Source organism: Rhipicephalus sanguineus, chromosome 4 (genome assembly GCF_013339695.2).
Source record: "Rhipicephalus sanguineus isolate Rsan-2018 chromosome 4, BIME_Rsan_1.4, whole genome shotgun sequence".
NCBI classification, from domain to species: domain Eukaryota; kingdom Metazoa; phylum Arthropoda; class Arachnida; order Ixodida; family Ixodidae; genus Rhipicephalus; species Rhipicephalus sanguineus.
This window is the reverse complement of record NC_051179.1, coordinates 171,091,218-171,115,993: the sequence shown is the minus strand read 5'-3', so window position 1 is coordinate 171,115,993 and position 24,776 is coordinate 171,091,218. Positions and strand designations below refer to the sequence as shown.

The 24,776-nt window shown below is 44.9% G+C and overlaps 2 protein-coding genes across 4 annotated transcripts in view; one reads left to right on the top strand and one right to left on the bottom strand.

Annotated features, from left to right (window-relative positions):
* The first annotated feature begins 305 nt into the window (after nucleotides 1–305).
* The window catches only part of LOC119390894 (uncharacterized), a 43,355-nt gene continuing 18,884 nt past the window's right edge, over nucleotides 306–24,776 (top strand). The window contains exons 1-5 of one of the 3 annotated variants that reach the window (XM_037658600.2): nucleotides 306–614; nucleotides 6,487–6,627; nucleotides 8,301–8,462; nucleotides 12,514–12,864; nucleotides 20,002–20,315. In XM_037658600.2, coding sequence (XP_037514528.1) covers nucleotides 398–614; nucleotides 6,487–6,627; nucleotides 8,301–8,462; nucleotides 12,514–12,864; nucleotides 20,002–20,315 — 1,185 coding nt within the window. In that variant the 5' untranslated portion in view covers nucleotides 306–397. Of the gene's footprint in view, nucleotides 615–6,474; nucleotides 6,628–8,300; nucleotides 8,463–12,513; nucleotides 12,865–20,001; nucleotides 20,316–24,776 lie in introns of all 3 variants that reach the window. The other 2 variants (XM_037658602.2, XM_037658601.2) reach the window with 2 other exon arrangements.
* LOC125758143 (tigger transposable element-derived protein 4-like) lies at nucleotides 20,888–22,567 on the bottom strand. The gene has a single exon (XM_049414972.1). The coding sequence runs from the start codon at nucleotides 22,317–22,319 to the stop codon at nucleotides 21,000–21,002; it is 1,320 nt and encodes a 439-aa protein (XP_049270929.1). The 5' UTR covers nucleotides 22,320–22,567; the 3' UTR covers nucleotides 20,888–20,999.

The following is a 24,776-nucleotide window of genomic DNA, read 5'->3' as shown; positions in this document are numbered from 1 at the left end:
AGGGCCTGAAATAAATTTCATAAAAAATCGAGAATGTTGATCAGGACAACTAAAACTCCTCTCTTCAATGCGCTGTAGCTGTTCAATCGCTAAGATCTCTAATATGTGCTTATAACGAATCAGAACACTGTAGCTACTGAAAACTAATGTTCAGATAATTGAACAAATGCTTGTTTACAACTGACAAAATCAAAACATACACCACATTTCTTGCCGCTGCCGATTGCAGCCCTGCGGCCAACCTAGCGGCCGAAGCTAGAACTGACCCAGGCGCGAAAATGAAGCGGGAGTGTGGTCGGTGTGGTTACTGTGGTAGTTGTCACCTGTATGCCTGTTGTAACGTGCGGTGGGCCTGCGGTACCTGCGGGGTTTTCAACGTCGCGCTTGGTGGCACGCGATGGTAGTTTGTACGTACTGCAGCGTAAAATTCGCCAGCAGTGGCAGCTTAAACAGACACGTCCTCAATGTTCACAAGATTCAAGCCAGCAGCCCAAAACGTGAATGTGACGAGTGCAGCGAAAAGTTTTTCACTGTCAAACGGCTTATATTACACCACACCAGGAAGCACAATTTCCAGCCGGTGTACCATCGGTATCAATTTCCCACAGTGACAGGTAAGCTCCTACATGCTCGTCGCTTATCCATTGAATGCCGACATTAATCACACTGACGTTTCACTATAAAATGAAGCGGCACGCGCAGTGCCATGTGTTCCTTGTCCCGCGTGGCATCGCTGTTTTCATTTGACAATGAACAAGCAGTCGACTGACAGCTTTGCGCTTTACTGAGTAAATAAGGCAAAGCTTTGCATCTTTCATTCGCGTGCAATGACAGCGACGAAAATGTGATCCCGCTTGCGGCGCGCGCTTTCTCTCAGTTGTATTGACGGTCACAATTTGCAAGTCTTTGTTCACGTAAGCGATATACTTTCGTCGCTTTCGTTTTAAATGCGAAGCATTTCTTAGCGAACCTCTGGCACTTTGAGCGTTTCTATCTACGTATATATCTATCTATTTATCTATCTAGCCGCCTACGTCTGGGTGCTCTCTTGATCGCCTCCATAACTTGGTGTAGACCAAAATTAGCATGGGAGAGTAAGAGGACTTAACGAATATGACTGTGTGGTCATGGCATGACTAACATGAAAATCCTGTCGCTTACGTCGTCAAACCCTTTCCTCCAGACACGTGTAGCACATACCCGTTTACCACCGGCCGCGGTGTACAGGTATGCGCCACAGGTGATTGACCATTTATATCTACCCAGGAACGGCGAGAACAGACATTGGTTATTTAAATGCGAGAGCGTTAAGAAAAGCCGACATCGGCAGCGTTGACACGGCGAATGGAAAGAATGAAAATTAGGCTCCCAGCAGGAATCGAACCCGAGCATTCTGCGTGGCAATAAGGTATTCTACAACAAAGCCACGCCAGGTCTACAAACTGGTTTGGAAAAACAGCCTATGCAGGCGTAATGGCGGTGCAACGTCAGTTGTGGTTGTGGTGCTGGGTATCTAATCTTACAAGAAAGCAATAAACATTACATATGTAGTCCTACAATACAGGCGTCATATCAGATTAACGTCCGTGATTCCAGTGTTGGCTCCGCTTTTATAGCAATCTAATAAGCATTACATTTGTATTCCTATGATTCAACAAGCTATAATGAAACATTGCTTGACCCTGGAGGAATACATTAACGAAAGTTACGCATGATATTCACATCATCGCAGTACACTTAGTCCGCCAGAACGACGCAGTGTCCTCTTCATTTCTTGCGGGACTGGGCGATGGCCTCATGCTGACCGAGGATGATGACAGATTGATTGACAGCCGCTTTGTAGACTAGGCTACGTAAGTCACATACGCCCAGGTAGTCTACGAACATGAAAAGCGCCATCCAGTGATGTTGGTCTACGTAGCACTATCCAGGCCTACCATCCTCGATGGCCTACAACTCACCAACACGAAGGGTGACTTAGGTTCCGACATATCGCCGGCTCTATAGACAGACAATTTGTCGACGAAATGACCGAGGCATCCACGATTTCTAACAGCTGTACTATAACTCATACTTTACTACACATGGACCCCTCGCCACCGCGATCGCGACCGGATCCGGTATCAAGGCATGACCAGCGTCTGGTGCTCACTGATCACGGTGATGATGACCTTGTTCAAGAACTGTTAGGAACCCCTTCCACACATGCACATGGGTCCGTGAAACGTGCGTGCTTTCTCCACGATAACGGACAAGTATAAGCACTACATATCAGCTTACCGCTTCTGGTGTTCGTAATACCCACGTTGCCAGTGGCAGCGTTACCCAACTGTAAACAACTGGTTTATAACACATATGCGGCTCTTCAACATATATGTGCGCGTATAAAATTTATACAAATCTTTAGCATCATTTCGTAATGTTTCGCTCAGTAAAAAAAATTACGCCACAGTCACCTACCCGCCGCATGCTTTGCATAACATCGACTGCCATGGTACGTGGGATCTGCCGAATTTTTTTGTGGTAGCTAATCTGTCGGCTGCCAAAAGCCATGCTTGATGCAGCACAAATACAGCACGTGCTTCTTTAGAGCCTTTGGGCGCTAGTAACTACATGCAAGAACTTGAGATGGACCATGAAAGTTTACGTTGTTTACATTTGCGCAAACTCCACGTTCTTGAACAGGAATACACTGTATGCTTCACCGCATCGCAAAGGTGTGCGGCGGTGAAGTTGTGTGCGTGAAACTGCTTCAGCGATATTTAAGCCAGGGCAGTTCAACACGAACGTACGGCGCCGTAACATCGATTAGGAGAAAATGGCGAAGAAATATACTGGTGACGCCCGTTTGGCAGTGTTGGTTCCCGTTTGCGATAGTGGTGTCAAACGTTCACTTTTGAATGTGATGGGGCCTGGGCTCAAATTTCTGCACTGTGATTGGCTCCTTTACGCAAGCTGCAGAAGGAAGCCAATCGCTGTTGACAAATATGATCGCGATCGGACGTAATCGCTATTAGCAGTGCACCGTACGTGTCATGTATTCCGCACTTAGACCGTAGAACATGGATAAATCTTTTCTAAACGCGCACGGGTACAAAAGCACGTGTGCGCTGTCGTGGAATGAAAGATTGTTTCTGCCATTTGATTTCACTCATTGCCGCAAGGGCTGCACTGCGCGCAAGTGTGAATGTATTATTTCTAAATCTCGATGTGAATTAAAGATTGAACTCCTAAAAATGTAACTCATGAATTTTAAAACAAAATGCGCGCCATGCTTTGTTTTAAGAACTACAGTCGGTTACAATCTACGAAAAAAAGTATCAACTCCGCTCACAGCCATCACTGACCCACCCACGGGAAATTTGCATAAATGCTTACTCATCTTCCTGATGTCAGGCACTTCTGGAGTGTTTCAGATAGTCGACTTTTCCATTAAGACACGTTTTTGTCACTGGTTATAAGTAGGACAATTGAACGTCCTGGGAAGTTTCGTCAGCTATTCTGTCATCGCTGCTTAGCCAAACGTGTTTTAGATAGTAATGACGAGCTCTTAACTCTTAATACGCATGGTACTTACATTAGCCGAGGCAAAGCACTTACGGTTCGAGCAGAAGGCAGCGAGTACGACTGTCTTTGACAAGTGAAGGGCAGGCACACCGCACATCTGTGGGTGACACATTTTTTCTTAGCATGTAACTGACTATACCTTATGTGCATCACTAAGAAAATGATTGGTGGGCCTGCCATGTATAGTGAATGTGATGAAATTGTTGCAAGCGCTGAGAATTATGAAGAGAGAAATAAAAACCTTTTGCTAGCTGTATACCATCACCTGATCCTGGAGCTCAAGCCTTTCTAGTGTACCCATAGACTGTATTGGGTCTGTTTGCACTACGGTGTTGTCACCTTTTCTCTGCACACTCATCCTTGCACTATCACTGGCTGTCTCTTTACATTATTTTCACCGTACATCGGTGTAGAATAGTATTACAGTCCTTGCCACACTGCATACCGTTCAGAAGAAAAAGTATTTCGCAGGTTTGTGCATATCTAGTGCTCATCGCTTCCATTCAGTTGTCCTTCAGAACGACACATGCGATTTATTATTTTGTCGATTAGTAAAACCTAGGAAAGGACTGACGTCACGACAAGAAAACTGGATGATGATGAATTATGGCTTAGTGGGTACTTCACAATGGTACTTGCAGTAGGTGCCCTGAGAATGTTGACAACAGGCTCATACAAGGCACGCCTTCATGAATCTATAATACTAGCGAACACATGCTACAGACTACAAAGAACGAGACAGGACAACCGCTAGTCTGTGGTGTGTTTACGAGGGCGGTCCGATAAGTACTTAGCCTCACCGCGAGAGGGCGACGCTATCCCATGAGACATATACCGACGTTGAGTACGTTCTCTTAGAGGGACACATGCGAAGGTGCAGTCGAATCGGGCTCGCGGTTTTGTTTTGGCCGCTTCAGGAAGCAGGTGATTTTCGTGTCTTCGTTAAAAATGGAAAAAGAGCAATATCGGTCGGTGATTCGATTCTTGTTTTTGGAAGGGAATTCGCGCAGCGAGATCAAAGAGCGACTGGATGCCGTCTACGGTGAGTCTTCTCCTTCGATGGCAACCGTCAAAAATTGGTTCAACGAGTTTAAACATGGTCGCACGTCGGTTTTTGATGAGCCTCGCCCAGGGGCCCCGCAAACGGCTACCACGTCCGATAACGTGGCAAAAATCCACGACCTCGTATTGGCAGACCGCCGACTGAAGGTGTGCGAGATAGCTGAGACAGTAGGCATCTCAAAAGACCGCGTGGGTCATATCCTTCATGAAAATTTGGGCATGAGAAAGCTGTCGGCGCGATGGGTGCCACGTTTGCTCACTCCGGACAACAAGCGCGTCCGTGAGACCACTTCAGAGCAGTGTTTGAAGCTGTTTAAGCGTAATCCGAAGCAGTTCCTGCGTCGTTTTGTGACCGTCGACGAAACATGGATCCACTGGTACACACCAGAGACCAAAGAACAGTTGAAACAGTGGACTGCACCCGGAGAACCTGCTACGAAGAAGGCGAAGACTGTCGCATCGGCCGGAAAGGTGATGGCCACCATTTTCTGGGATTCTCAAGGTGTGATCTTCGTCGACTACCTTGAGAAGGGCAAAACGGTGACAGGACCCTACTACGCCGAATTACTGGGCCGATTTGACGTCGAATTGCAGAAAAAAACGGCCACATTTGGTGAAGAAAAAGGTGCTCTTCCACCATGACAACGCGCCAGCTCACACCAGCGCCGTCGCCACGGCAAAGTTGGTCGAACTGGGCTACGAAGTGGTGCCCCATCCAGCGTATTCTCCAGATTTGGCTCCGAGTGATTTCTTCTTGTTTCCCAACCTGAAAAATTAACTCGCCGGACAAAAATTTGAGTCGAATGAAGAAGTTATCGCCGCCACAGAAGCCTACTTTGCAGCTCAGGAGAAAACGTATTTTTCTGACGGGATCAAAATGTTGGAGGATCGCTGGGTCAAGTGTATAGAGTTGAAAGGGGACTATGTTGAGAAATAAATCGACACCATTCCAAAACTTTCGTTTTTTCTTTTGAAGGCTAAGTACTTATCGGACCGCCCTCGTAATTTAGTCAGTATCAACAGCTAAATGCATTAACGAGCCACTCCTCCAGTTTATGCTGTGAATGTGCTGCATGCTCTGTGCATGCCTGGAGTATCTTTTTTTCCAAGCAATGAAGTGTGCTTTCTCCCAATTTCAAGACCATGTTTAGTTTCTGTGGTTACATTCTCTCAAATGAGTAGTGAGTGAGTCACTGACAAAGATAAATTCTACAACGGGCTTGCAACGTAGTATGTTATGCTGCATGCAGTCTTTGTGCACATTACGCAAAACGTGAGAAAAAGGAAAGGCACTGTGCTAGCGTGGCTCTTTTCTAAGCAATGGCTACATCAAACAGTACATAACCATTCAATCGATTTCCATTACGCACCAGTTCGCCTCGCACATTTATCATTTTGGAGAGCTACTCATGTTCCCGAGTTTACCATTTGGCGACAATTAATTAATGTACTAAAAACTGACACTGAGTCAAATGCTGTCAAGTTCATGAGCATATTTCATGTTTTATAGTAATTCACGGGGTCCTGAGACCAAGCATTGTAAACTACTCAATCTTAGAATGTGCAAAAGTCAAATAAATATTGCCAATTATTTCATTGCTTTGCAAGTCTAGTCTTCATGTCAAGTTGGGGACATAAATGTGATGTTCCAACATTTAACATAAAGAACTGTGTTAATAAATGCACCAGTAAGTCATTATTTCATGTTCAGTTATGTATGTTTGTCGTTCAATGTTTGTATCAAAACTTTTATATTCTAACGTCCCTATTGCATCAGCTTGGAAAGTTGTCGCAGTCCTAATTCATTGTGCACAGTAGACAGATTGATGCCTCATTAATTTGCAGCTTTCTGACTAGCTTTCAAGTTGTGGAAAGACAAAGTGGAGAAAGATACCGGGATCCGCTATATCGTCACAACAAGTGCAAGAAAAGGAAACCCAGAGGGAAAAAGGACAGCATACTTCGCCTGCCATCGTTCTGGAAAGCATACCCCACGAGGTATGGTGCAGTGGCCAGTGATGGCCTATCTTTTTTTTCCAATTATGCCATTTTGCTACCAATTTTACTTCTCTCCACTGATAGTTCACCTGTCTTTATCTGTTTGCTTGCATTTACTTGTGCGGTACCTCTGCCACAGTAATGCATCTTGTTTACTGACCAAAAGACCTATTTGCAAGTATGGCTGGACACTGCTAATACCACAATACTATGTCATAAATAGCATATTTTGCCATATTTACTCGGTTGTAACACGACCACGATTGTAACGTGAGGGGTGATTTTTTACTGCGTCCAGGAAGAAAAAAATAAAACAAAAATTAAAGAATTGTGTGCATCATTGCACTTCTTAGACAACTTTAATTTCGGTAATTTTGGTATTCAGTTGTAACACGAGGGTTGACTTCAGGTAGCAAAAATCTGGAAAAAAACACGTTACATTCGAGTAAATACGGTATCTCCTTTTGCTCATATCACGTTCTTAGCATGTGGAGTAACCTATTGGGACATGTCAAAGGAATTCAATTTCACAAAAATTTCAAGTTTTTCACTGGCAGCTGCTGCAAAGTGGCTGTAATTTCATATGCAGTCATTTAGAGGCTGTCCATCTTACACTTTTGAATGTCTTATGCTGCTAAGTCACACGTATCACTCCTGTAGTGTTTCCATACCAGACTGCACTGCATGTAGTAAGTGCACCGAAGGCATTCGTGGCTGCACCGTGACTTGGTACAGCATACGTGAGTGTCACGTTTTAAAGAATGCTAAAGGCGAGTAAAGCTGAAGTGCAATGCCGTATCTGTCCTTGTGCTTTAATGTGTGCTGCAGTAATTTGAGTTAATTGAACTGTCTGGGTACCTTCTGAGGAATGGAAATTTCTTTGTTATATTTGAAAATTCATAAAATCTGGTTTCGTTAGATCGAGTTTTAATTATATGTGACTTCACTGAGTGAAGAATCGGCACCAAAGGCAGAACCGCTTTCACTCGGCTCAAGTCGACTGTGCAAAAGTGAAGCTATAAGTTTTGATTAGCGCTCATCTAGAATTCCTGTCACATAGGCACCTCTGCAGCCTTGGTTGTTCACTGTTAAGAGAGTTCATACCTCCCCTGTCACACAAATTCATGTTTGCACTAGAAGCTGAGTTGGTTGCCAGAGTGCGGCAGCCTGTAGACCTATGCACCAAAGTTGCCATAGAAAATCACGCAGCTGGTGAGACGTCAACCTTTGAATGCTTGCCCCTGTTCTTTAAAGGGTCTGGCAGGCATGTGTTGAGATCTTTCCATGATTCTCACTTTCATTCTGGTGCCTTAAATGGTCAGTTAGGTTTATCTTACGTCTCCTATGAAGAAACGCGCAACTGGTGATCAAAGTGTAGGCACTTATTTGATGGCCTACACTTTAAAGTGACAAGGAAGTAGTAATGGATTACTTCCATAGGACAGTAAGTGGTAGTTGTAATCGATTCAATTTTTCATGAAAGTAATTGTAATCAATTAATCTTCCTCACTTCAATATGTCAGGTGTGCTTAGGACGCTGCAAGCACGTACACTTTTTTTTTTGCTGAGACCTTCCAGTGGTTGCTGTTGGTCCAGTGCTGCAGATTTCTTAAACTCAGACTTGTGTAGTGAAGAATCAAGTTAATAACTAGTTCTATATTCTGCACTCACAGGTACAAGAAAACACCCACCAAGCCTGAAGTGTGGCAGAAGGTGTTTTGCTGCGATGACTGTCACTAGTACCGGCGCAGGGGTAAATGTGCTTTTCCAAAGCAAGCACAGGGGCCACGACCTTGAACTACATCCTGGTCAGTTGAAGACTAAAAGAGGACCGGGTAGGAATTCACCTCTTATTTTCTTTGCAGACGCAGGAACAGCACTTCACTCATTCTAATGTACGAGCTGCAGTCTGTAGTTATGTGCATCTCATAAACCTTATCATGAATTATGTTACGTAGAGGGCTTAAATCGGTCTGCTAATGGTCCGAAAGACCTGCGCTACAGGCTCATTGCATTTGTACCAACTCATCGAAATTATGGCAGGGTCCCTTTAAAGGGCAGTATTTCATGTATAACAAAAATGCTCGAATTCAATACTATCTTCTAGTTTTTTTTTTAGGTTACTGCAAAACTTGAGCACGTAATAAGGGTTCAGAAGCATTTACCACATGTTTCCATTCATGATAGACAAGCCTTCACATAGGTATGCAGGGTTTGAAACATGCTGCTCCGGGGTCTTCTTGCTTGTTGAAGAAATATTGCATTGCCATTTAATTGTTGTCTTGGTATTCTACGGTTTTCGCTAGTAGCTACAGTGTGCAGAAGTTCATAGTGTAAGACAAAGGAAACGCAACTTTACTGGAAATCGTTGCATATAAGGTATAGCGGCAGGTTTGTTTTAAGGCCTGCAGTATAGGGTTGCCAGGTTTGGCTACTTTTTTAGGCCGGTGGTGGCCGGAAAAACGTCTTGGCTGCTTGTCTTCTTTTTGGCTACTTTCTTGTTCACTCAATTTCAACCAAATTATCAATATCTCACGGCATCGTAGAAGCTGGCTTTCAATTATGTGGTAAACAAAGGGACAAGGCATCTTTCCAGCTCCCAAAATTGAATTCGACACTTGCATAACGCAAAAGAAATGACTTTTGAACTTGTGGCTGAGACTCGGAAGAAAACTTTGGCACTGTTGCATGGGGCCTCATTTTTCCGACAACCTATTGCTGAACACGACTTCAAACTGTAATTGGAAGTGTACATGACAATTGAAAGCACTCCGCATCCAGGAAGCTCTGCAGTCATCTACGTTGGAAATCGGATGTCCGATGAATATCCGGTGTTATTTCTTAGAATTAGGTGTGGACTGCAACTAGGAAATTTAACTATACAGACTTCGTCATCACTCGAGAAACAATTGTGAATGTGACTGCAATTTATGCTTCAGTAACAGCAACTGTGATTTTGAGCACACTCATGCAGCACTAATTTTTATTGTTTTCACAAGGCTGGTACTTCTAGTCCTTTTATAAAAAGTTACGCAATACGCATGAAGAGAGTGTCATTTTTGCAGTAGCACAGGAAACTTCGTCATCCTGCACAAAATGATTGCTGAAGTGAACAATTTATGCTTTAATCTCAGCAATAATGACCCCTTTAAGGGTTCTTGCTGTACTCATTCACATTTCCACCAAAAGGCACTTGCATTTAGTTATTTAAGTAAAAACGTAGCAGTTGTTTTCACACACACGTGGCTACTTTTGGCTACTTTTACTGCCCTTGGCTCAAGTTTGCTACTTTTTGGCTAGTTTTTCTAATTTCTTTGCTCTTTTTTGCTTTTACGAATTGGCAACACTGCTACAATAGAAACTTAATAGTTAATGAGGAGTATTCCAGTGTCCAGGTATGGGCGAGAGGGGGGTGGCACTGGAAGGAAATATTCGCGGTAGACTTTGTCTAAAATGTTCTGAAGCCCTGAGTGAGTGCGTTGATGGTGTAATTATCTAGGTACAGGGCAGCAAATGACACCTATCTATGTCGAGCTTGTGACTGTCAAGTTTGCTGAACATTGTACTCTGTAATTTCAGCAAGCTTTCAAATACATGCCTGATATGTTAAAAACAAGTTGCCTTAGAACATGGCCTTTACACAATCAAAAGTTGTCTAACTAATCAACAGCTGCTTACTGTGGAGGCCTCAAGGGAAGGCCTACAAGCCAAGATTAAAAAAAAACAAGGAAGATTAGGTGCCCAATGGCCAAAGTCAGGTGAAAATAAAAATTCAAAGGAAACAAGTTACGTATTTGAGAAACTTTAGCTGTCCCGAGTATATTGTGCAAGCACTGCAAATGTCTTGCATCTTTTCTCCTAATTTTTCAACAACCGATATATTTTTTCTTTTGCAGCTCTTTCATATGCCAACAAGCGTACGCTATTTTTTAATATTTAGAAGGGAAATTTCGTGCACTTTTTGTGTAGTAGAACTAGCATTAAGCCTATCCAAAAATAAAATCCCAGGACAACTTTCGATGTGGCTACAATATATAGAAGGCATACCTATCAGAAGAGCGCGTCTTTGTTTTTATGCCATCATTATGCTCCCAGGGTTTTTGGATGTTTGTCTTGGTTCATCACACAGATCAGGGCGACTGCTATGGAATAACCGAAAATAGTCTTGTTACGGTTAGCTGAAGTCAGGTTTTTAGTGTGGGCGTGACATGCACATTAAAAATTTTTAAGGAAATTAAAGTGTTTATGCATTATAGAACACTTCACTGTAAGCTAGACTAAAATGTATATTTTTATTCGAGTTATAAAAGATTTCCTGAATGTGTCCTCATGCTTGGAAGGTTCCTTTAGTGGGTTTTTGTGTCATAAACAATCGAGCACTTCGCATGGCCACATATGACCACACAGTATCAAACTGCTCCAGCGTGTGAAAATGGCCAAAATTTCAAATTAAAGCCTGTATGGCAACATGATGATTCAGTTCCTTTTATTTTAGTCAGCTTGAAATTTTCTTACAATTCTGTACAATGGATCACAGCCACATGATCAATCAGGTAATCAAGATGCCTGCCGAGTACAACAAACCTCTTTATATGGCTTTCATAGACTACGAAAAGGCATTCGATGGTATAAAGCTCTCTGGCTGGCACTTTGCATGACCAAGAGTATAACTGAAATTTCAAGTGGTATCCTCTAGAGAGGGGATGTTTAAAAGGCCCCTTTTACCAGACCGCCCACTAAGATTATTCGTCATTGTTTGCAGCTGTAAACTGCTGCAGTCGGCTACAACGAAATCAAATTTGGGGGGCCGACGTTGCAAGGGAAACTATCTTTCTTCAAAGCAAGAGGTCTTTCTCGATGCCTCAACCAGTGCAGACAAGTGGCGTTCCTTTGATTTGAAAGCCAAAATCCTGCAACGTGCTGACTCACAATCCTCATTTTCTTGATTTTTTTCTTACCTTTTACATTCTCTGTGTGATGTACTGTTGGCAGTAGGTTTGCTCCCTTCATGGCACACCGTGCTGCTATTTCAAAACAATGCCTTCAGCTCAGGCCTATTTTTCTCTTTGTCATCTACTGCTCACGACTAGCATATCTCATTGGTAATGTGTTCGGGCCATTGCTCTAATTTCCGATGAAGTGTGGAAAAACATTAGCATCAGAAAAGGCATCGATGCCAAGTAGTGGTCTCAGTCTGTAAAAGTGCAACAGGGACTTGCAGGCTGCATTCTGAAGGATGGCATGCAAGCTTCTGGTTGAATTAGTCTCAAATCATAGGTGAAACATTTCGACAACAAAGTTGTCACCACCTGGTGTACACATTGGGCTCATTCGTTTGCCATAGCCAAGCCAGGCAAGAGGTTCCATGCTGTGATAAATTGGCACCCGAACACTAACAGAGACTGAAGAAAGAACAGACAAGGGTAACTGCATACTCACTCACAAGTGAAATTTTATTGAAAGGAAAGCCACATCACTAGAAAAGTACAGAGCCAACCATGCATTGCGAGAATTGAGGTGGTACTCTAACTGACGAGGACTACGTCAACCACGAACTCTGCGCTAACCAAAAACAGATATAGCCGTAGGTTCTAAGGGTGGATTACTAATGGCACTAAAAAAAGACACCTCTTTCTGTGAGAGAAAGATGAGACACTGGTGCACATATCGCAAGCGTTGTGGATATGAAACGCTTCCATGATTTCACGTTCCTCCTTATTCTAATGCTTAACCTTATCAACTCACCCAAATGTCTCTGCTGCTGGTGAGGGGTCTCAAGGCGGCAAAATATATTAACTACGTCTTGTAGCACTTTTAATGCCATTATGGATGCAAGACTTCCTTTTTGTAATAAGTATACACTTCTTTCTTCCCCCATTTCCCAAGCTATTCTGCTGGAGGTCATGTCGTCGGATCCTGTCCTGGATGACGTAGGACTAAACGTGGAGGTCACTTCTCAGTGCCAAGGCACGACGGATGATCGCAAGCGCCTCTACGTCAATGATCACGTTAGCGTTCAGCTGTGGGTGGAGCGGATGCACACGAGGAGGGACAACCCAGTTCTCTTTTTCAAGCATCGAGGCCAGCCAGACAGACCCGACATTCTCGACCGGCTACCCGAAAACCTGCTCAAAGAGCAGGATTTCATGTTGGCCATAATGACGGCACCCCAGCTAGAGCTGCTTAGGACGCTCGGCACCAACCGTGTCTGTGTGGATAGCACCCGTGGAACAACAGGCAAGCATTTCAGATATACGTTCATTTATTCACCACAGAACACATGGCTCCATAAGGAAAGCAGCTTACAAGAGGCCCTTAGCTGTTCTGTCTTTCATGGGTTATTTTAATGGGTCCTGTCACATTGGAATATCTAATCCTTATTTTCAGTGATTCCACTCCTGCGCCAACTGCGCCAAAGTGCGCCAAATTGTATTTACTGCGCCATCCTGATAATATCGACGAAATTTGCGCCAAACTGCGCCAAAGTCTCGGGTTTGGGGGCGTCTATCACCGGCAATCGCACCGCCGGCGCGTCAGAACATGTGCAGCTTGATCTTGGGGCTGCCAATAAAGTCACAATCATGGACCAAGAATTATTCAGCTGAATAAATAGCGCTCGCGCGTGCGTTCCGAGTAAGCCACGATGCCATGCACGGTGCCGACGTAGCTTCTGTTCTGCAAGTTGGCTCGACAGCAAAACGCGCTCTCCGCAGAGGCTCGTGATGTCTAGGTTTATCGGTAGCGAGAAAGTGCGACGGCGATTCATCGGCGAACGTCGTCTGTTCCAGAAACGCTGCTGATAGCTCGATTCAAGCGTCGCACGGCACGTAAGGAAAGCAATGTTCAGTAATAACTACATCAGTGCCGCTAAAATGTCTCACTTCTGTTTCCGGGCATCGCGGAATGAAATCTGGGATCGCTCGCAGTAGATATATGGGGCAATATCGAATTTTCCTTTGCTTCGCGTTTATGGGAGCACGCGAACGGTGGAAACGCGTTGACACTTTTCCTCAGATATACTTTATCCATGGATCTTCATCCAGAACAGCTTTTTCGTAATTCCTCCCGCCAGCACGTCCGAGTTTGTAATCACTCTGCGGTGAATACCCCCTAAAAGGCCCTGCCGTTTCGAGCTCACGTGCTAGGGTTCCAATTCGAATTTGTTGCTTGCTTTTTAAAAATGTCATCTCATTAATAAAAGCATATATCCTGGTCGGAGCAGCCGCAAATACGCAGCTGTCAGTAGCGGGCCCGTCACTGACGGCCCACAGTGATGCGGCTACCCCATGTTACACGTCTGCCCCTCGCTTTCGGGGGTCAATAGCTGACGGGTAAAAAAACTCAGTTTCGCTTAAGGGTGAAACAATGAATGCGATACCAACAAATTGTATTGTTAAAAGAAGTAAGGCTAGCAGCTAACTCTCTTGGATTCGATCTCGCGTAACTCAACAAAACACTGGCTTAAGGGAATATGGCTGCTCCAGGAACCGAAGCGTTTTCTTGCTCTGAGTTCTCTAAACACGAAGTAAACGTTGAGAGCACAGCAAGCTTACGAGCCGTCTCCTGATGCCTCGAGATAGCGCGCGCGCAAGCGACTGCGCCCTTCGAACGATGCGGTCCCCCCCCCCCTTCCGCTCCCCTGGCGTCCCTTCATGCTCCTTACGAAGACTGGCGGGGTGTTTCCTCTCTGTTTGATGAGCAGTTGACGGCAGGCGCGCACGCGGGAAGATGTTATCTCACGCGCTGTCCGTGCGGCGGAGACAGACGGCCGGCTAGTTTAATCTCCGCTTCAGCCGCGTTCGTCGCCAGCGCTCGCGAGCTTTTTACCCGCGGCTAGAATGCGCGTGGTGATGTTATTAATTTGGACTTTATACGGAAAATTACGGCGACGGCAAAAATCCGCCAAGAGTGTCCATGTAATTGCTATCGCAAGGGTCAATGTACGGGGCAGATTATGCCCCCCCCCCCCCCCCCCTGTGCGCACGCCTATGCTGGGATGATTTTTTCCATGAGATTTGCAATGAATCGAAATATTTCTAGCCTTCATAAGAGCCCCATAATAATACTCAGGTGCTTGAATGTTAATGCAATATGCTTTTGTATTGCACTCCAGGATGTAAAATTCGCTGCTCCAAAGTGCTCCCAGATGCAAAATTATCTGCTACAAAGTGCTCCAAGATGAAAATTTTGCTGCTCCAAAGTGCTCCAAAACAGAAATTTTGCTGCTCCAAAAATTGCTCCAAATCAGAAGTCCTCGATAGCATCACTGTATTTTTTAACGGTCAACAAAGAGCTCTAACAACTCTTAAAACTATTTAAAATACAAGTTAAGTTTTCATAGATGTGTAGACAAAGACTTAAGCTACATTGTCTGCTATAACTTGTTATAACCGAGCCAGTAATCTAGGCTCTTTAAGTAGCACATATTTTGTTGGTGCATGCTTTGCCAACAAGCATACCTACAGTAATTCCTTGAACAAAAGGGGCTCATGGTTGAAACAGTTGAGTGGACATACTGGGTACTATTAACGTTCGTTGTGCAGCGCCATATTTGTACCTATTATTTTTTCTGTGAATACAATGGGAATCATCAAGAACGTTTTGTAGCAAAAATTGTAGCAAGCATGGTGATTTGCAGCACAAGTTCAGTTTCAATAGGAAGTGCAATAAAAACAGAGGGAACAGAGAACAAGACACTTTCTTCCCTTTCTGTTTTTATCGCGCTCCCTGTCGCAATTTAAAGCATGCTCTACCAACAAACCCAATCATACACCCTTCTGTATTTGTATCACCTGTCTTCAGCATAGTAGCACTTTGCCACATCAAGAGAAATAAAGGGAAAAGGGCAAATTTATTACTTTTGTTGTAAATACACTAACCTAGATAAAAATTGTAGCGAACCACGTGCACCAGGGGCGTAGCCAGAAATTTTTTTCGGGGGGGGGGGGGGGGTTCAACCATACTTTATGTATGTTCGTGCGTGCAATTGTATGTGTGCGTATATATACAGTAGACTCTCGTTAAACGGAACCTGAAGGGACCAGGAAAATGTGTTCCATTTAACAGGAGTTCCGTTTACTGAGAGATGAACAGGGGTGCAGAATTCATGTACGAAACCGATCATATCAGATTCAGTGGTTCCATTTGAGCAGCAGTTCCGTTTAACAGATTTCCGTTTACTGAGAGTCTACTGTATACACAAGCAAAACTGAAAAATTTCGGGGGGGGGGGGGGAGGGGGGTTTGAACCCCCCCAACCCCCCCTTGGCTACGCCCCTGACGTGCACCACATGTACCTTTCCAAAGACGTGTGGACAGCTGAAAGGAAAAAAAGAAAGACTATATGTGATACCATTTTTTTCATATATCACACCCTTGCTTGCATTTACACTCTATAAGATTTTTGTGGCATAGTTTACAGTTTATTTCCTCATATGTTATCATGCAAAAAAGCAAATTGTCAAGAGATTCTGACTTTTAGCATGCCCTGCGATGGTGCATCACATGCCTGCCACGCTAAAGTTTCTCTCACTGTTAGCGCTAGCCGAAGGGGTGCACAAAATCTGCCTTGCAAGTTGTGAAGGCGTCGGCACTCGTTGTTCTTCCACCACTGGAGCTAATTTCGAATGTCTTTACGGGCCTCTGCAGAATGAGCATAGCTGTCCAGCTCACCCCTTCGTTTCATTTTCACATGTCGTGGCACTCTTTGATATCATCTATAAAACTCCTTTTTTGCAGGTTTCTCGTAGGTTTCAGTGGTGTATATTATGCACGGTTAGTGCCATGCTCTTTTCACCCTATTATAATGGTGTACCTGTCTATGTCTTCCGAACGATGTTGTACTGGTAGCAGAACTGGCTGGAGGTGAACGAAGAGATTTCGATCTATATTCGGGGTTCGTTCCAGTTTGGCGACAAAGGTGTGAATAAGCTTTTCGACGCTGACCTATTGGTTGCATATTGTTCGAGGCAAGGGCACATCTCCCAGCACCATACATCGGCAAACCCACTCATGAGTTGACTCACTCAGGCTCACTCGGACTCGGAGTGTAGTGAGTCTGATTCCAGGTGAGTCCGGTTGAGAAAAATTTCACTGAGTCCGAGTTCAAGTGAGTCCGGTTGAGGAAAGCTCTGGTGAGTCTGAGTCCGAGTGAGCCCTAAGCTGAAAATACATTATTTGAGTGAGTCTGAGTAAGCTCCACATTTTTTTTCCGACCTATGCCCAGCACGGAATTCGTACTTCTCTTTTGTAGCGTTAGCTACACTTGCCTAGCCGGAGCCGATTTCGCGTGGAGGGTCATGAGCCGTGCTGCGCATGCGCGAGGATCAGTGATTTCACACAGCTGGTTCACCGGAGCTAGCATCTCACGTGCTCTCCGACACAGCCGCGCGCGGCTCTCCGCTGCTAGTCTGTGCCGCATTCGAGAGGAGTGACGTCATAGCCATAGACACAGTGGCGCCAGCGCGCGCGCAGCTATTCGCCTTCGCTGTGCAGTCGCCGTCTGACACTGCGCTGGGGTCGCTTGATAGCGCCTCTGACTGGCGTTTGCAGGTGGGTAATGCCATGGAGAAGGAGAGCGCAAATGCTGCTCGACGGTGCAGAAGAGCCGAGAAGCTTATCTCATCAGATCCCGAAGTAGTAGTAGTAGTACAACTTTATTCATAAGGGTTGGGATAAGGGGTCGTGAGCTCGATGGGTGGGGCCCCAACCAAGTCCAGGGCTCCACTGGCTACTGCTGCCTGCCTGACGTGACCCAGAAGCGCAAGCTGTACCTCCGGGTCAGAGCTGCCGAGCTGGGCCTTGTTGCCTTTAGCGGTTCAGCGTACGAAGAATGAACAGAAGAAGGCTAATAATCCTAGACAATCTGGAAAGCTAAGAATAATCAGCTGAACCTTTGCTAACGCTACGTATATCCTGGCATAGCCGAGCTAAGCCACTGCAAATTTTTTTTCAGGCCAGATATTTGATCAAGTGAATATACTTTGCCCCACACCCTGTTTAACGGACCTCTACTGTTCCTGCACATTAGAGCGCTGTTGCGGCATTATCACCTAGCTCTTGCGTCAGATAGCAGAATAGGACGAAAGCTCACACGTTAACAATGCTGGCACACAAAGCAGGCTGTGCATGTCCATCTCGTGTCACGTCACATAACCACTGGGAGCCGTGATGGAACCACAGAAAAAGAATATTTTTCTGCAGTGATTCTATCTGACGAGACTTTGCGCCGACCTTTCGTTTTAGTGGACGGCTGGAACTTGCAAGAACTTTTTGAAAGCTCCAGCGTCAGCCCGGCCCACGGGCTGGGCTGTGCCTGAGTTTTCAGGTTGGGCCTAACTCATGCAGGGCTGTAGCTAGGTAATGGCAAAAATGCTCATTTATCTTGATAATATGTACTATTCAAACTATTCAATTAAAAATTATTTGACCAAATGACTATTCATTTCGAACCTCTAATTTACTATTCTCCCATTCCTGCGAAAGTGCCATTACGAGCTCTGACTAATCCATAAAATTGGCTCTATGGCTCTCTTTTCATGTTGCGTTTCGTGACACACATTTAGTGTTCTCTAACAGTGTAGGAATATTCGGAAACTTCGAATATTGAATAATAGTGTCCTACTATTCGATTTCGCCTTTTAATCATATACCTGCTTTTCGTAAGTATGCATATCGCTAGAATAAGCTACAAATATTTCAGAATGCCACTCGCACCGAAATACACAAAAGTTGGTGCAATTATATGAGACATTTCATACGTGAGGGCATAGTACAAGGTGTGTTCAATAAGTATTGAACCTTTTTTTTTCCACATAAGCAAATGAAGTGTGGAAGGCTTCGTTAAGTGGAGGTTGTGGGGTCTCGAAAGAAGCCGCTCTCTGAACACAAGGACACAGTACACATGGTTGTACAATGAACACATGGACATTTATTCACAGGTTCTCCGTCTGTGCTCCTAGCAAGCTGCCAAGTTCAAACACGTGACAGGAACCGATGTGCAAATAAAAAAGCCCTTAGCATGCAGACATGTTCGAACACGCCACAGCAAACAATCGCCTTGCTCTCAGGAAAGCATGTTACTGACGCTAGTGATTGAAATTCCCCCTAGGCCTACTCTAATCCGGCTCAAACAAAAGCCTCCCACGTTGGGTGCCAGTGTGGGGCCTTGACAAAGCGCGACTCTCACAACGAGCGGACATGGTGCTGGACACGTGAGCATTTATTAAAAGCTTTTACATAACGGCAAGCTCGCCAGCTGAATCTAAGGAATAGCTAGAGTAACATGACAAATAATCCAATATAATGCCAATACAACACACAAACAACATAACACGTACAATGTACCACGAATGCGGCATTACCAATGTTAGACTCACCACGGGAGCCCGTGGGAATGAGCCGCAGTATTGTCCCCGCAGACCTCCCATGAGAGACGTCCATCCAAGGCTGCGCCAAACCCCAAAAAGAGAAAAAATAGTGGTCATCCTCGTGTGCCCGCGTAGTCTCGCTCCTGCCAGGTGTCGCCACTATGCGAGCACACTATGCGCCCTCTTTTGCTTGGTGGTGAAGCTAACTACGACGTATGGGCGCCATGAGGCGAAAACGACCTTACAGGGGTTGATCGCACCCCCACAAGGTGTGGAAGGGACATTCATGTGCACGCTTGAATTTTTTTTCCACCGGCAGAAATTATCAGTTTCTAGCAGTTGGCTCATAAGTGAGGATGTGTAGCGAGCACTTGTATGGTTCCAGTAAGTTGCAAAATGACAGAACAATATGAGCAGTGATATACCAACAAATTTTGCTAGAAGCTCGGTGATACGCCAGCAGAAACGATTAGAAATATACAACAGGCTTTCGGTGACGATGCCACAAGCACCTCTCAGCTAAAGGAGTAGTACAACTGCTTCAGAAATGGCCGCACATCAGTGGGCAGCAAACCATGTTCGTGCAGACCCTCATTAAGGTAAAATAAGAATGTCATTGAGCAAGCGTGGACTTTTATGATAGATTTTTGTCTTCTCACAGTACGAGAGCTTGCAAACAAGATAGGGGTAACGAATAGGGTATTCATGCTGTAGTAGTTGGGCTGAAAGCCGCATACATATATGTATATGTGTGTTCATGAAAAAGCATACTGCTGCTTGGAATACAGCAACTATTTCTTTAGTATGAGTCCTGCCCTTTTGCACTTCGTGATGTCTGCATACACATCTTTTCACCTCAGCACTCTTGTGTGCCCTCTCTGGGTTTTGCCTTTTCAAAGCACTGTATTTTGTCTGTTTGACTAAAGTACTTCGCATAACGTGGATTTTCTTGTTGTGCTTTTGTCTTGGTTGTTAGTTACAACATGCCTTTCCCTTTAAACTTGCAGCCTTCAACTATCAGCTCGTCACAGTCCTCTGCGTGGATGAATTTGGTGCCGGCTTTCCAGTCGCATATTGCATCTCCAACCGCACTGACGAGAAGGCCATGGCAACATTTTTTGCATCAGTCAGATCCAAAACTGGGCAAATACCAGCGGACATTTTCATTACACACGATGGTCTCTCATTCTACAATGCCTGGAGCGAGGTGATGGGACGTCCAAAACATCGACTGTTGTGCACGTGGCACGTGAGAAAAAACTGGCGAGACACTGTCAACAAGCACATTCAGAACAAAAAGCTCAAGGCCTCCGTCTACAGGGTAAGTTGCTTCGATACATATCACTTTTTAATAAGAGGTAAAATTGTTGCTAGAGAGACGAAAATACGCCACCTGTGTACCATGCTTGTGTTTTTTGCCTCGATTGTGTTTATACCTTTAGCAGCAATTATGTCTTATTGCAAGCACCAACTAGGCCATGATGAAGTTCTTTTAGAGCACTTTACCGGATGACTGAAATAATAAACAAAGGAACCTGAAGGCAAGGCTGCTGCCATGACTGCCTGACATGACGTACCTTGTTTGATTACACACCAGAATTTTCAGTGCTTGTACGTAGCAGCCATCTCTTGCCATGGCCAGCAGGAACAGACACGATGAATGACAGGTGGCAGATGCTGCCAATGATCACTTACCATAGGATGTCATGTCATGAACCAGCAGTCTTCTGTGCACGAAGTTGGCTGACCGATGATTATCGGGTGCGAAAGTAAAAAGAATGTCACAGTTTCGCCACAAGGGCAAAGTACAGTGGACTCCTCTTAAACGGAACTCGAAGGGGCAAGAAAATTTGTTCCATTTATGAGAAGTTTCATTTAAGCAAAGCCCACAAATTTAATAAAATATGACTTTATTTCAAAAGCACCAACTGTGGCTGACTGAACAAAAACATTTTGAAGTATACAATACTACTATAGTTGATTAGAAAGAAAAATGTTGCTAATATTACTGACTCGGAAAAAAGGAGGTGATAACGGTTTGCTTGGCCTTGTTCCAGCACTTTCTCACAAAGTAGGAGTGCATTGCTGAAAGGCTTGGCAGGAACTCTGTGCCACCATCGTGTTCAAAGTAGCGCTGCAACAGGATGACAGCATCTCTTGCTGCACTGTCTGGCACTGAAATGGGCCCGGGATCACACACCATCTCATCACCACTTGAGCACGGGTCCTCATCTTGAACTTCAGCTATGAGTTCCTCAAGGCTGTCCTCGCGGCATGTGGCGACGTTTGCATCAAGTGTTTCATAGTCCTCTCGCGTGAAAGAAGTAGACTGTGTCACCTGACTGAAGAGAATATCAGCCTCCTCAGCCTCAGCAATGTTGTCTTCCTCGTCTGGAAGGACTTCTTGTATTGAGAACCCTGCATGGTGGAAGCACCTTTGCACAGTTGACACTTTCACACATTCCCAGGCATTGGTTAGAATGTGAAGAGCTGAGAGCAAGTCCACGTTGTAATCTTTTTTGTTGTCTGCACAAAGAAGCATTCGCTGGAGGACTTGGCGGCGGTAGAGAACTTTCAAGTTTTGAATTATGCCCTGGTCCATCGGTTGAATGATTGCGGTCGCATTTGGTGGCAGGAACTCTAGGCTGATCGATTTGAGTCTATCCACTTGACCGTGAGCAGGGCACTGATCAACAATAAAAATAACCTTCCTGTTCTGCTGGGCAAATCTTCTATCCTCTTCGCGCAACCATGTCTCGAAGATTGCTTGTGTCATCCAAGCTTTCCCGTTCGCGTGGTACGTGACAGGCAGCATGCGCACACCTTTGAAGCAGCGTGGGTGCTTTGATTTTCCCACAACCACCATCTTCAACTTTTCGCTACCGTCCATGTTGGCACCTACTAGCACCGTAATACGATCTTTGCTTCGCTTTCCTCCCACACAGGTTTCCCCCTTGTAAGCAAGAGTCTTAGTAGGGAGTGCTTTGTAGAACAACCCCATTTCATCAATGTTAAACACGTCCCGTTGTTCGTAGGTTTCCAAAATTTCTTGCAACCTCCCCTGTTGCCAGTGGCTACAGATATCTCTGTTTACAGCCGCACTTTCTCCAGAAACTGTCTTAAAGACAAGACCATGCCGCTTTTTAAAACGGCTCAGCCAGCCATCGCTCACCCGGAAGTCCTCGATCCCCATCCGAGTAGCCATCTCTTTGGCCTTCTCTTCCAAAATGGGGCCGCTGATCGGGAAGTTCGCACTGCGCGCACGCTTGAACCAGAGGAAAAGCACATCTTCAATTTCTTTGTACGCTGTCGTTCTCATCTGCATTCTGTCCGTGGCGAAGTTCCCAAGCTTTACAGCTTCTTCAATCTTCCCTTTGTTCTTGAGTATCCTCGACAGCGTGGACTTGGGAATATTGAACTTCTTCGCAATTTCTGTCTTCGATAGGTTGTTGCGGTCAAGTTCTTAGATGATCCTTACTTTCGTTGCGAGCGAAAGTGCATTGTGCTGCTGTTTTTTTGTTTCCATCTCAAGTTTACGACGAGACCTCGATCGCTACTCGACGCGCGCGAACATGTGCGATCGCTGGATTGGCTTTTGGCTTGGCTAGGCTATAATAGCTTCTTGTTTCATGGTTGCTAGACTGCCGTGGCCGTTTCCGACGTTCATGGATTTTGCCCGTTTTAGTTTCATTTAACCGATGTAAGTGAAAAAAATGTTCCGATTAGCCGAAACTTTGTATCATTAAATATATAGGAGACCAACCAAATGTGCCTAGATAGTTTCGTTTATGCGGGTTTTCCGTTTAACCGAGTTTCGTTTAATGGGAGTCCACTGTAGTGAATGCAATAGCAACAAATTGTAATGTGATACGAAGCGAGGCTAGCAGCTAACTTCTTTAGCATCCGATCTGTCGTAACTCTACGAAAGGATGGCGTAAGGGAATGTGGCCGCTGGTGCAAGCGAAGTGACCTTCGTGCTGCAGATCGCTTCTTCATAAACTGAGTGATGAGAAAACAGCACGTACAAAGGTATGAGCCGTCTGCTGGTCCCTGTCAAGGTAGGGCATGCGCCACTGCGTCCGGCCATTCAAAGTATGCAATTCTTCTGGAGCCACACAACCCCTCCTCCAGAACCCTCTCCCACATGGGCCTTTGACGTGATGAAAGATGCCCAGTGCCTTTCCTTTCCATTTGAGCCACGATCGTCAAATGACCTTCGCATGCTTTCACTCACGTGTAGAATGTATGACGTGCGGGGCAATATTGTGCCGTTGGAATTTATACGGAACCTCATAGAGACGCTGACGCCGACAGCAAAGATGCGTCTGGAGTGTCTATGAATTGCTATCGCAACGAGACAGTCTGGTCTAAATCGCTGCATATGAGGTTCAGTACCAGTGCCCCACGCTGGAATATCAGTCATTAATACCATAAGCATAAAATATGCTTGGAGATACCCGCACCTCCATTCTATTCACAACCACTCAATTTTGTAGTCTCGAAAGCATCACCCTATCGAAAATTTTCAGCTGGATGATCAATGTGGCAAATGCTGCGTTCTACGCAATTGGTGTGAACACAGAAAACCCACTTCAAGCTTGGCCATTTAGACAAAGTTTGTGAGGAAGCCAAAGCAACATTGCATTGCTGGAGGCACACAAATAGAAGCCATTGTTGTGATCAAAATTTGAAAGTTCATTTATACATGGCACATTCCTGTAGTCTGTTACCTGTCCAGAACAAAGCAGATGCAATGGGAGCTGCTTAAAGGGACCGACAACCAATTTTCATGGTATCCATTTTCTTCAGCGCAGTGGAAAGCTTATCGGTCAGAGTGCCTAATCATGGAATGGTAACGTGGAAAACGCCGCGAAACATTTGTAATAAGAATTTTTCCATCTGCGGCGAATATGAAGTCATTATACACACAAGTCAACATATGCTGCAAACAGTGAGTGCGAGAGCGGTTCGTGTTCGAGCGCGGTGAGTTACGAGCCACTGCACGTGCATGCACTACGCACGCATGCACAGTGGCTCGACATGGTCCACTGGCGGCCGCAAAGGCAGCGCCGCTTCTCACTGTGCAGCTTCTTTTACCTCGTAAGCAGCACAGAATTGAGGGGGGCTGGATAATAATATACATACTCTAACTTTGAGGACTAATTACGGCACTCATGACAGCATCAGACTACGTACAGCAAAGTGATCGACTTCAAGGCTCTTCCGCTAGGCTGCGCGACATGCCGGTTTTTGTTACTTTTCAGCACGATTTAAAAATATAAATCCTACTCGTAACGCGAAAAGGATGCTGGAATCGGTCACTATATTTTACGGTCTTTTCATTTATACCAGGATCTAATCCCACGTTCTGGCCAGTTGTCGGTCCCTTTAAGTCTAAAGCAAAACAATGAATCACTTGAGACTGAGAACTTATTCTTTGAGCACTTTATTGTAAATAAATAAGAAAGTAAATAAATTGCTCGAATTTGATGCTTTAGAAATGTACATTATGCTGTGTATGATGTAGTAGTGGAGGAGTCATATTAATTCGGCCAGAGGGGATTTATGGTGTGCATCTGAATCCAATGCACAAGCATTCCTAATTTAGCTGAAATGGCAGGGATTTGAACTGGCATCTTTTTGCTCAGCAGAACAACACCATAGCCAAGTCCATATAAAGTCCTCAGGAATACCAAAAAAAGAAAAAGGAGCTTCATATTTTCTGAGCATTTAATCTTTTCTGGTGCAAAGGAGGCTGATCACTATTGTCAGTAACAACAGC

Bases quoted from the DNA above. Each gene is read 5' to 3' on its own strand.
- LOC125758143 (XM_049414972.1), bottom strand. From the start codon at position 22,319: ATGCAGATGAGAACGACAGCGTACAAAGAAATTGAAGATGTGCTTTTC.